We start from the raw sequence: 11,664 nt of genomic DNA on the forward strand, positions 1-11,664 counted from the left end.
TGGTCTGAAGAACAGAAAAACCTTTTCATCAACTAATGCATAAAATTCAGAGATTAAATGGTGTCAACTTGACTTAATTTTTTAAACAGAGCAGTACCTTATCTTTAAAAATGCCTCAAAAGTATGTATCACACACTTCTAGGGGCTCCAATGACTGAAGAACATGAAGAACACAGCTTATTGTCTAACTTGTGCATATTTGGAGATGTTTTGAACCCAGACTGCTCGTAAGCTAACGAGCAGTCTGGGTATGAATAGCTGGGTATATGAAAGCTATCATATAATGGAACATAAAAGTTGCAGTGTAAAACATAACACATTAACATGGAGCTGATGAAGTTTAACAGCTTTAAAGTCAAACAACTTAGCAGCATGTTTATAAATAAATACTTTTACATAAATACATTAAATAATCTGGAGTCCTAATAAATAATTGGTAATAATTAAAACTCAAGGTGCACATGCATGAAAGCCTCTTGTTAACATGTGAGTCCAAAGACCAAACAGCAGGTGAGGCAGGAAGCTGAAACTTGTGAGTGAGGGTGCTGATCACAGGCGCTGCTGCAGCAGGGCAGACATGTGCTGCTTCACCTCTCCTGGATCTGCCAACGAGCAGTCCAGGACCATGCCCCTGATTCCACTCTTCATCTTAGGAGAAGGAATGATCTACAGCACATGAGATTTTTTTCAACACTTTGTTTTTACAGCTAATAGCTTTTGCAGCTTGGTATCAAAAGCTAAGGTACCTTCACATATATTTTGCATCTCTCCAAAAGAAATTTCCACTTCATTGCAGTCCTCTCACCATCAGTCAAACTGATGAACTCCTCTGTCTGAATCAGATCAAACAGAAAAGGTGATGTGGCAAAGCTATCAACCATCGCCATTCATTTACTGGATTGTGGAGGTTCATCTGAGCAATAGCTACAAAATAAAGAATATTTACAGAATTTTGTAACTGACATCTGAGCCATACAGCACAGGTGTAGGAGCACAAGGTTTAGAACTGAGACTGGAGAATCGTCTTTCTATGAACTGATACTTACTGTACATCCCAGAGCCTTTTCTGCCACTGGGCTCCTGAGGCTGCAGGCGTGCAGAGTGCCGGTGTGGTCTGTGAAGTCCACCAGGAGATCAAAGCCTGTAGTGGCTGAAACAATCTGACCCTTTCCTGGACATAACTGGTTGGTGCAGCTGTTCAAGTCCTCAGTCACCAGGAATTTGCATTTCGAGCTGAAGCAAAGACAAAGCAATAAGCTGCTCTTTGTTCTTGTTCAAGGAAGTGGCTGTCATGGTTATAGTTAGTAAACAATGTGTGAATTTACCACCGTGTCTTGATGACTTTTGAAGCAGACGAGTCGAGGTCGAGCTTGGAGATGAAACTATATGTGATGCCAAATAAAGCCTCGGGATTCTCTCGGGCCTTCTGCATCAGCTGGCTCACTGTGTAAACGTCGGTGATGGACTCTACTGCAGACCAAAACAGCAGCATACATGTGTACTTAAAGGGCACTTTCTTAGGTACACCTGCTCAAAAGCTCATTAGCACACATCAGTAAATCACATGGCAGCAGCCAAATGCATTTAAGCATGTAGACATGATCAAGACGAAAGAGTGCCAAAGCACTTTAAGCACAAGATTGTTAGTTAATCATTTACAAATGAATATTGTCTGTATGGACTGCAATTTCCCCCCAAAACAGTGCACATGTAAAACTGTGGTGTTAAGCGATGCGGTTGAAAATTTGAGTGCGCCTAACTTCAGTGCAACCATGGCAAAAAGTTAGTCTAGAGCCCTGCCATGGATGTGATGCCGGAAAATCTGCAGTAACTGTGTGATGTTGTCATTTCGATATGGACCAAAATCTCTGAGCAACGTTTCCAGCAACAATTACGGTGGTTTTGAAGGAAAATGGGGTTCAACCAAATTACTAGCAAGGTATACTTAATAAACTGTCACAGTCTGCAGTCTTTATACAAAGAAAATCCTGATGTGTTTCCACTGCAAAATAAAGGAGGCAGGATACTGATATACTAAATATTAAAAAAAGAAATTCCTCCTCAGCAATTTAATCGGTGGGAAAACATGTTTTTGGACTGGTAAGTCATATTTTCTATGTTGTTTAACACATCTAGATGTGGGGAATTAAAGCTAAAACTTTTGATCTCACACTCGCATGTCTCAGTGAACGGCAAAATCAAAAATGTATTGGCATCATAGTCTAAATACCTCCTCTGGAAACACTCTTAAAGCCTGAAAATCTTTACACCAGAAGGTCTCTATGTGGACTGAGAAAAAAAATAAAATAAATGAACTGTTGGTTTTCATTTTCAAGAAGAAAAACAGCAGCTAGAAAAACAGCAGCTAGTGTAACTGTGTGGCTTGGTAATGTGCTTTTAATGAGGAGCTGAACTGACTGTGCTACCACTGGTCAGTGATGGAGGTCTAAGCCACAAGTTAGCCGTACTCGTCTGTCGGATCCTGTTAGTTTTGCTCTTTTTAGGGGATTTACCAAAAGTGGGGAAAATGACTTTATGATTTGATAATAGCATCTTGCATTCACCTTTTAAACTTTCCTATATGCCCTCTGTAACTGAAAATATAATTATTTTATATAATATAATCTTTTGCTTAAAGATCCAAGACAAAAGCAGGGGAAATAACAGCTTCTGATGCCTCAAATTCAAAGAGTCTTTTACATTTAGATGGGCAGACTGACTTATATGAATATGGGGAAGTCATGGCAGGAACTCATTATAACTTACCAGGGACATCCTCTGGCATGTCATCTTGATCCAGAGCTCCAGACTCTGACACTTCTTTAGCATAACTGAACAGCAGGCTGGCCTCTCGGGTGTCTGAAAACAAATTATGATTGACTCTAGCATGTTTCTCTCCCTGCACAGCAGGAAGGAAAGCTCCATTTCTTTCACTGTCTACCATGACTGATTGGTTGTCCAAAACCAGCATTTCAGTCTTGTTTTAATCAGTTACACCATTTAAATCTCTATCAGAGCCTGTGTTTTTTTAAGTGCCGCTGTGATCTCTTACCAGGATTGACAGTGATAATGCTTTTCGAGTTAACAGTTGCCACCATGCCGCTGCGAAAGCTGTCAAAGCTGATCTTCGCGTCGGCTATGAAGAGCACTTGGAATGAAGAAAAACAGTTGAAACAACAGAAAACCATCTTAAACGCAAACACGCGGTTGGATCTCAGGTAACCACCGCTGTGTTTGTCTTCAGCACAGTATGCTAATGGGACATGATGGGCAGGAATAACAGTTAAATAAAGATTCATTTCTGCGGCGGAGAAAGAGCAGCAGCCCTCAAACCTACCCGTCTCCCTGGGTATCAGAGGTTGCATGAGCTGAATGGTTTCTCTGTCCCAGCTGTGAGTAAGACAGAGGTCAGGGAGTCACACAGGGGAGAGCACAGTCAAAAATCAAACACACATGTAGTTCAGAGGGGCAATCTAAGACGTTGTATCGCTAATGTAAATTTGTGGTCGCTTAAGGAGACACAGCGGTGATACAAAAGGCAGTAAAGATGGAATATGGCACAAAAGCAACAGAAGTAATAAATCTACGTTCATTTTCCAAATTAATAAATGCCTTTGACACACCAGACGAGGGGGAAGGATAAGACGGAGTCATCAAAGAGCCTCACTTCCAGCCTCTGCCCTCTGCGTCCGTCTGAAGTGGTGAACTGCTTTGTGTCTCCGATCTGAAAATGCAAACACGGTCGCTTGAAGTTCCTATCACACTATCTCCCTTTCATGTGACACTGAGATCAGGTCTGGCCCGTGTGTGAACTTTGGGGCCATTATGGTGAGCTGGTATGTTCCAAAACCAACAACCATTCACCATGAAACCACACGCACACAAACACAGTGTAGGCTAATTGACAATTTATAAGATGTAAATGAAAACTCAACTTATTTGATCGCTCACTCATCACACTCATACACATCAGGGTTCCCACCACAGCGTCTCTCTGACAGGTTATGTGGCTTTTCCGTGACTGACTTTAATAATCCAACATCGAGCCACTTTTTAACAACCCTCCCTCTCTTTTCTTGTTAAAGTTGTTTTTCAGCTCAGGAAACTTTTAACAGACTATTTTCCACCATAGTTCAGTTTATGGTAGAGGAAAAAACAAAACCAAACAAACACCATCTAATCAATGTGGGAGCAAAGTTGGAAAATACATATTTTACTAACTGAAAACCACCTCTTAAAATATGAATACATTTAATATACTCAAGTTTATATGATTGCAATCTGTTACTTGACAAAGAATCTACTAAGCACGTAAACATGCTATAAATGTTTCTACTGAGCGTTTTTTACTTTATTGCATTGTCTTTGGAAATCTAAATTTTTGAGCACACTGGGTCAAACCAGGTCAATAAGAATTTGGTTGATTATCGTTTATTTATTTCTTCTTTAGTGTCAAACTAAGTTTACACAACCTGTGATGCTACAGAACAAATAAACACAGGCTTTCAGTTCAATGTGAAAATCCTAGATGATTTTCAGAGAAGTTAACCATCTGACCTTAATCTGGAGGTTGACGTCACTGAGATTTGAGATCATATGAGATTTTTAGTAGATGCACCTATGGCATGCATTTCAAAATCCTGTGTTACCTGGTTCTCGAGTTATCACATTCACAACTTTGGGTGTCTAACAGGTGGCCTTTTACAGCTGAGGGGCAAAAACTATGTTTAGCAGATGAACAGTATCTGAGAATCTAGGAAACAATCCAGAAAAGACCTGACAGAGTATCTGAGAAACGCTTGATCCATCTACAGTTCACTGAAGCCTCATCAGAAATGGTCTCAGTGCAAGTGTCGCTGTCAAGAAACAATTCTTAAGGAAGGTAAACATGGAGAAAAGGCTGAGGTATGAAAATTACACAAGAACTGGACTAAAAGCCCAACAGGTCTTCTGGAGTGACAAAGACGAATTTGAAATGTCTGGTTCAAATCATCATCAGTAACACTATCAGTCACAGACTGGCCTCTCCAGAGACCCCACCTCAACATTATTAAAGCAGTGTGCGATCATCTTGATGAACAATGGAACAATTGGCAGCCAGTTTTGAAAGTCCTTCCAGAAGCCTGGAGAACTGTTCCTGACTACAGAAAGAAGGAAAGCTGCCTAAGAGAGTTCAGTGTTAAAGACTGACGATGAGCAGTGGCACAAAACTTTTGCACGCTAATATAGAAAGAGAGAACGTTTTCTTTCCCACTTAAAGAGTCTTTAAAATGCCATTATGGAAAACTGGGAATGCTTTTGGAAAGGTCATTGCCTATTTGATTGCTGAGAATTTGAATATAGAACAAAAACTACTGTAATAATTAAACTGTAAATATATAGCTGCCAGGATTTAGCCACAAAACAAAATCCAGAAAAATGAGTTCAATAATCAACATTTTATGCCACATTCTGGCCACATTTTTTTAAAAAATAATCATCTTACAGAGACATTGACAGCAGTTTTTTAATCTTTAAATAGTGCAAGCTAAGCTACTGAGAGTAAATTTTCATTTGACATCAGAGTGAAGTTAATCTTGATACATGTCATTTTTCAAGAACTCAAATATTTATTTCCCTAGTTAGTGTAATGTTCATTGCCTTTACTGCACATTGCAGCAGTGTTCTCAGATTTGTCCATGCATGTATAGAAAAGCATTCTGGGAAAAACAGGAAAAAACACACTAACCTCAGTAAAAGCAGGTGAGGTGGGGTCATGAAAATTTCAGCACAATAAATATGTAAATAAAAAGTCTTTGTGATTAACAGCTTTCAGCACTCTACACAAAACCTTAAGTGTATAAAAGGGAACTTTTCTCAAACTCCTGTGTAACACTGAGCGACTGAAGCCTTAAAGTGTCCTACCGATTTTACAGCAGCAAGTATATTTATCACCGAACCATCCAGCTTTTGCCCGTTGGCCACTATGTCTCCCAGAGAGTAGAAATCTCTGGAGTCCTTAACAGGCAGGTGAATCAATGGCAGCAGTCTGTCAATGGTGTCCATATCAGCACACAGACACACCTGGGAATGAGCCTCCGTCACCAGCAGCCTGTAGTGGCTGAGACAGCAGATGCTATCATTACACATTACTCCCTGTTACACCGTGCTTTGCACAGTGTTACATTATGTTTGCCTCACTTGCCATCAGCTACCTAAAAGCACAGTAAGGAGAACATGCTTCTTAGATACCATCTGTCTTAAAATGCTAAATTACCTCGGTGTTGCAGGACAAAATCGATCTCCTTTCTCCAGGTCTTTGGTGGCAACTAAAGGGTTTTCAATTGTGACTGGAAAGGAAGAAAAAGAAGCAGTTCTGTTTCCAAGCATCATTATGTAATTTCTATAGGCAAGAAATACATTAAAAATATTTCAGTTTATTAAAAAATTACTTTAATCGGGAAAGAGGACAGTAAAAGAAATCTACACAACTTTGAGAGAGACTTTCTCACCACAGTCCCCAATGTTGAAGCTGCTGGCCAGCCCGTTGACATAGGCATCATTTCCCCAAGTGCTCACGTTGATGAAGAAGTCCGGAGAGTCTTTAACAGTGAAGCCAAAGGTGAATCTGTCCATACCAATATCTGTATTTCAGAAATGGAGGGTTAGTGTAGTGATGCAGTTCAACGGAGAAAAAAAGAAACCTAAAAATCACCACCAGGAGAGGGCGCTGGTGTACAAGACACTGAAGTGCAGAGGAGGAATGTTGAAAATAATGATGCACTGATAGAGATACAGCCAGGATACGAACTTTTTCTGTCAGGGAAGCTTTTGACGTCAGTTTTTCCAATGATGATGCCTGCCACTTTCTGGAAAACATTACAAGGACAACGGGAGTGCATTATACTATTTAATTAAACTCGCTAAAACAAGCCTGAAAATGCACTGGGCTACATTAGGGTATAAGCCCTAGGAGAAAAAAAAAAGAAAATAAAGGACATGAAGTTTAAAAAAAAAATCAGTTGAACTCACTGAATGAGAGATGTTGGGATGCAGCTCAGAGATAGCGATATAGGTGTGAGCAGCCATTTTGTTTATAACCTCTGCACAGTCTATAAATAAAAAAAAATAAAAATAAACAGAAGTCAGGAACTGGGCTTCAGCTCAACCTCTGCAAGACGGTTTCTACATCAGCTCTGAATACACTAAAACACAGTGAGTAATGTGTAAGAGCTACATACATACATACATTTACTAGCTAAATTTAACTTAATGCAGTAATTATATAAGTAGCAAGCTAACGCTGGATTATTTTTAGTCATTTTAACGCTAAATTTGATTCAAACAGACTAATATTACAGTTCTACTCTAGCTTTAATACTAATTAATTTAAAGCTCAGCATGTTTTTTGCTGTCTGCGGTTTTTACCTGTCTCCAGCAGTTCTCTTGTCACGTGACATAAGATTTTCGCGGTGAAGCTGTTGCACGCGACGGTATAACGGAGCTTTGATGCTGCCTTCATTGTTGCTGGAAATTTCTGCATTAATACAGCTGCGTCTTCAGGCTACAATACACACACAAACGAAAAAAAAAAGACTAAAAAATTACCTTTCATAGTGGCATACATTAGTAAAACGTAGAGAACAACCGTTAGTGTGAAGTAGGAGTTTTCTTTATTATTTCGTAATAAAGGCTTTATGCCGGTTAAAATCACATAAGACTTTACTGTCATTGTACCACTATCACATGGTCACCGCTATTAGGTTGTGCTAAAAAAAACAACCCAATAAATAATCAAATACAAATAATACTACTACTAATAAATATAAAAGTCTTAAATACTGTCATATAAATAATCAAATGCAAACATAAAATATTTATATATAATAATGATATAATAACACACACAAATATATACATGCAATATTATTCAAGTCTTTTAGCAGCTTCACTTCATTGGTCCCCTACGATGTTGGTGGCCCGGTTTGGGCAGTGGGGCTTGAAGATGTCACTATTGGAGTTGCTGGATCCCAATGATTTTCTGGGTCTCCTTGGCAATCCTCTGTAGTGCCTTCTGAGCCGGTTCTGAGGTAACCCAACCTTCCTCAGGTTCCTCATGAGATCTCGGCGTTGCTGAGCCTTGACAGTGACAGCAGAGGCTCAGGATCCTCTGAGAAGGGGACACTGAGGAATTTAAATCCAGAGATACTATCAACAACATGGATGTTGACATTTAGTAACTAACTAACTTCTTTTCAACTAAGCATAGCCCAACAAGCAACAAAATATGTACGTGCTACTGAACTCCTCATTAGTTCAACTTCTTTATTCAGAAAATACAAAATGAATTAAATTTATTTCCCCAATTTAATCATCATTTTTCATGCTGATAAAAAACACTGACTGTTACTATAATTTAAGCAAATCATTACTGTTTCACCTTTCTGCACTTTAAACCTACTCTTTCTCAATTTCACTAACTGATCAGTTGCATTAATCTTGATTTCGTAATAACGAACACAAACCAGGCTCTATTCACCTAATGTTTTGTTAGTCACTGTTTAATGTTGCGCAAGATGAAATCTACAGTTTCAACACGCATTCAGTGTGGTAAACACCGATACAGCTGCGCAAACATGCATTGAAACAGGAGTAACAATGAAATTGCAAAGGCCACAATGACTGAAAGCTGTCAGTTATGCACACTGAAACACGCACACGTTTTATTTGAGTCATCTGTTTGTGTCTTTGTACCTTAGACTTTAATATTAGCTTGATGATCCTACCCAGCTATCATTCACAACATGGGATTTGTGCTCAGACAGCCATGCTGAGATTAATTTGACAGCTTCCTGGTTTGTTTTGATAGCACAAAGCCGTGTTTGACATATGATACTGTCTCATGCACCTAAGCAGGAATCAAAAGGTGTAACAGTAAACCCTCATTCAGCTTCACAGAGCCCTTGCTCATTTCCTGTGTTGACTAATCCTCACAGTCAGATCAGATAACTGATCCCTGTGACTAATGTTGATTTTTCAGACAGTAATGTCTCTGGTGATGTGATTTTATGGCTGCTGCTAAAAAAAAGAAGAAAAAAAAGAGAAGGCGGGGTACAGTAGCAGTTATGTGCGTAATAACAGAGTAAGAAAACAGCTAACACAGGTAGATTATACCTGAGCAGATAGCCTGATGTGTAACTATCAATCAGTGTATTCGTGAGCTTTGTATAATCTTGTGTAATGTTAAACTGAAGTGGTTAAATGCATTGAACTTTTATCTACACAAAAAGGAATCGATTTGCTTTTTGCAGCAGCGGCAGGCTATTCAAATGAAAGAAAAATTTCAAATTCTAATTTCATTAGGGTTTTTCTGACTAAACTTGGTGAGTCCATTAATCAAAGCACTGTAAAGTGTCATCAGATAAATCAAGTGAAACTTACTGTTGGTTTGATGAATTATTCATAACGAATTCACCTGTCATCAATCACACGCCGATCAAACGTTCAACTGGTTCTTTTGACGTAATTTGAATAAACTATGTAAATGTCTATACCAAAAGCAGTCAGCTAAGGTCTTGCTTGTCACCTTCCAAAAACCTGACTTTATGCAGAGCCGAGCAGGATGTCGCATGCACGCAGTCGCCGCAGGAATGTGCTGTGATCGCGTGGCCTCTCTGCCTCAGGTCGGCTCCCCAGAGGGCCTGCAGCCGTGTGGCCACTAATCAACTATTAATCCATCATCTCATGTGAGCTCCTTTCTGTAGATGCGCCATGCATCTCAGTGCATACAGCACATCTATGTTTACTGTCATCAAAAGGACAGTTCAAAGTTCATAAAGAATGTCTGTAGAAAACAAGAACGATAACTGCAATAATCAGAGGTGATGCTGCTTAGAAACAGATATTCAAATGGACAATAACGTTCATGCAGGAAATTTCATATCTTGCAGCTGCTGCATCAGTTACTGTCCTGATGAACTGTCATGATTAATTCAAGAAAATTGCTTTTCTAGATTCATATTAATCTGTAAACTTACAAAAAAAAAAACTGTTCAAACAGCACATTTAAAAGCTAATTTCATAAAGAATAATGTCCATGACTGTAAATACTCCACCAGCTTAGCTTTTGCTTACATCTCGCATGCTTCAGTGTTTATCTATTGAGCATCTTAACAGACTGAAAAGGCTCGTGCTTCACATGATTCAGAATCAAATGCATTAGAGCTCAGGCAAATAAATACATTTAAAAAAACAAATGTAACTACATGGTAGTGCAACTATAATAAGTTTCTCATTTTAGATTTGCTTAAATTTTCCAAAATCAGGAGTCAAAGTCATTTACAGGTAAAAATTATTTTTCACCTCTACAATTTACCTCTTTTGAAAAGGTCAAAGAAAGTTATGAAAATACATAAAGTAACATGAATAAAAATATATTTGCATTGAAAAGGTATAATTAGGAAGACGTACATTATGACTCAAAAAGATATTGGGGTTTTTTACATTAAAAAAATTATCTGAGCACGTAAAATGTGATACAATAATATATCTATAGAGCTGTTTTACTCAGTGGTGAAAAGTTGTGTAAGCTTCAACCTCTAAATACTGCTCAAAATTTAATGTTAAAAAAACGGTGCCCAGTATAATCAAAATAAATTAAATAAGGCTGACAAGAACCTGCAGATTGTTTTTTCTCTTACAGTACTTGGATTTTTGTATTTAAGTATTTTTACATTGTGGTATTGCTATTTAGAGCAGCTCTAAAGCTCTTCCACTTCTTTCACAGCAGTCTCCTGGACCTTATGTAAAGGCACCAGACAGGAGATTTATAGTTAAACTGCAAACCATGTATAAAACATGAGAACACTGGAGGGAGTAAAACCACCACAGACCTGCTTGGAGACCAGGCGACACAAAGACAACACAAAACCAAGTTGAAATCCTTTAAAATTGCAGAGATTCAGAAGTGCAGATCTGTGGCACCTTCATATATCCTGCATGCATCAAACAGCAGAGGTTCACAGACTGATGGTTTGATTGAAATGACCTTTTGCAATCAGGAAGTGAAAGAGCCGGTGTTTACACTATATCCATATGTTTGGTAATGTACCAAAAAATCCTGTACAGGGTTTTACATTGCTGCAAAATGCTTTACAGGAAGTGGGTAGACAGGTTGTAGTATTTAGATGGTTTGCACTCACGTGTGAGAAGGTACCCATGATTGTACACATGCGAGACAAGGGAGCCATTGTTTAAAAAAAAGGAAAAAATGGGACCAATCCTCATTATTTTATTGTATCCGACCATTAAAACATATTGTTCTGCGCATGGTGAGCAATATCTTGGCATAACTCAGACTTCAACATCCAACTATAGCTTTTGCAGTCGCTGGCAGGATCCTGAGCAGTCTTTATTGGTTTCCACAAGTGGAAGACGTCCAAGCTACAAGTATGCGTACACTGTAATTTCCCTGCCACCTGTGTGACTGACTATGGTGGAGCTGCTGCTGCTGAGCCACTGGGCCTGCTCAAAGCCATCGGATCTGCCCAGCTCTGGTAGAACAATGCGCTCCGTCTCCTCGTCCTCGTGCCCAGTGAGATGGGGATGTGGAGGAAACTTTAAATGATGTTAATAACATGCTGTTGAAAAGCAACACGAAGACTGAAATCGGTGGCATGCACGCAT

The 11,664-nt window shown here is 39.0% G+C and overlaps 1 protein-coding gene across 1 annotated transcript; it reads right to left on the minus strand.

The window, feature by feature from the left end:
* Positions 1-549: 549 nt before the first annotated feature.
* On the minus strand, positions 550-9,476 carry meiob (meiosis specific with OB-fold; the record flags this gene model as incomplete). The annotated part of the gene is made up of 16 exons (XM_080873453.1): positions 9,421-9,476; positions 7,898-8,163; positions 7,408-7,543; positions 7,012-7,091; positions 6,791-6,848; positions 6,492-6,623; positions 6,257-6,329; positions 5,905-6,100; positions 3,624-3,724; positions 3,338-3,390; positions 3,053-3,148; positions 2,767-2,859; positions 1,326-1,470; positions 1,047-1,233; positions 747-833; positions 550-666 (listed from the first exon to the last, which is right to left on the minus strand). The coding sequence occupies exons 3-16, from the start codon at positions 7,520-7,522 to the stop codon at positions 550-552; spliced, it is 1,533 nt and encodes a 510-aa protein (XP_080729579.1). The 5' UTR covers positions 7,523-7,543; positions 7,898-8,163; positions 9,421-9,476.
* Between the last annotated feature and the right edge of the window lie 2,188 nt (positions 9,477-11,664).

This window comes from Rhamphochromis sp. 'chilingali', assembly GCF_963969265.1.
Source record: "Rhamphochromis sp. 'chilingali' genome assembly, chromosome: 22".
NCBI lineage: Eukaryota > Metazoa > Chordata > Actinopteri > Cichliformes > Cichlidae > Rhamphochromis > Rhamphochromis sp. 'chilingali'.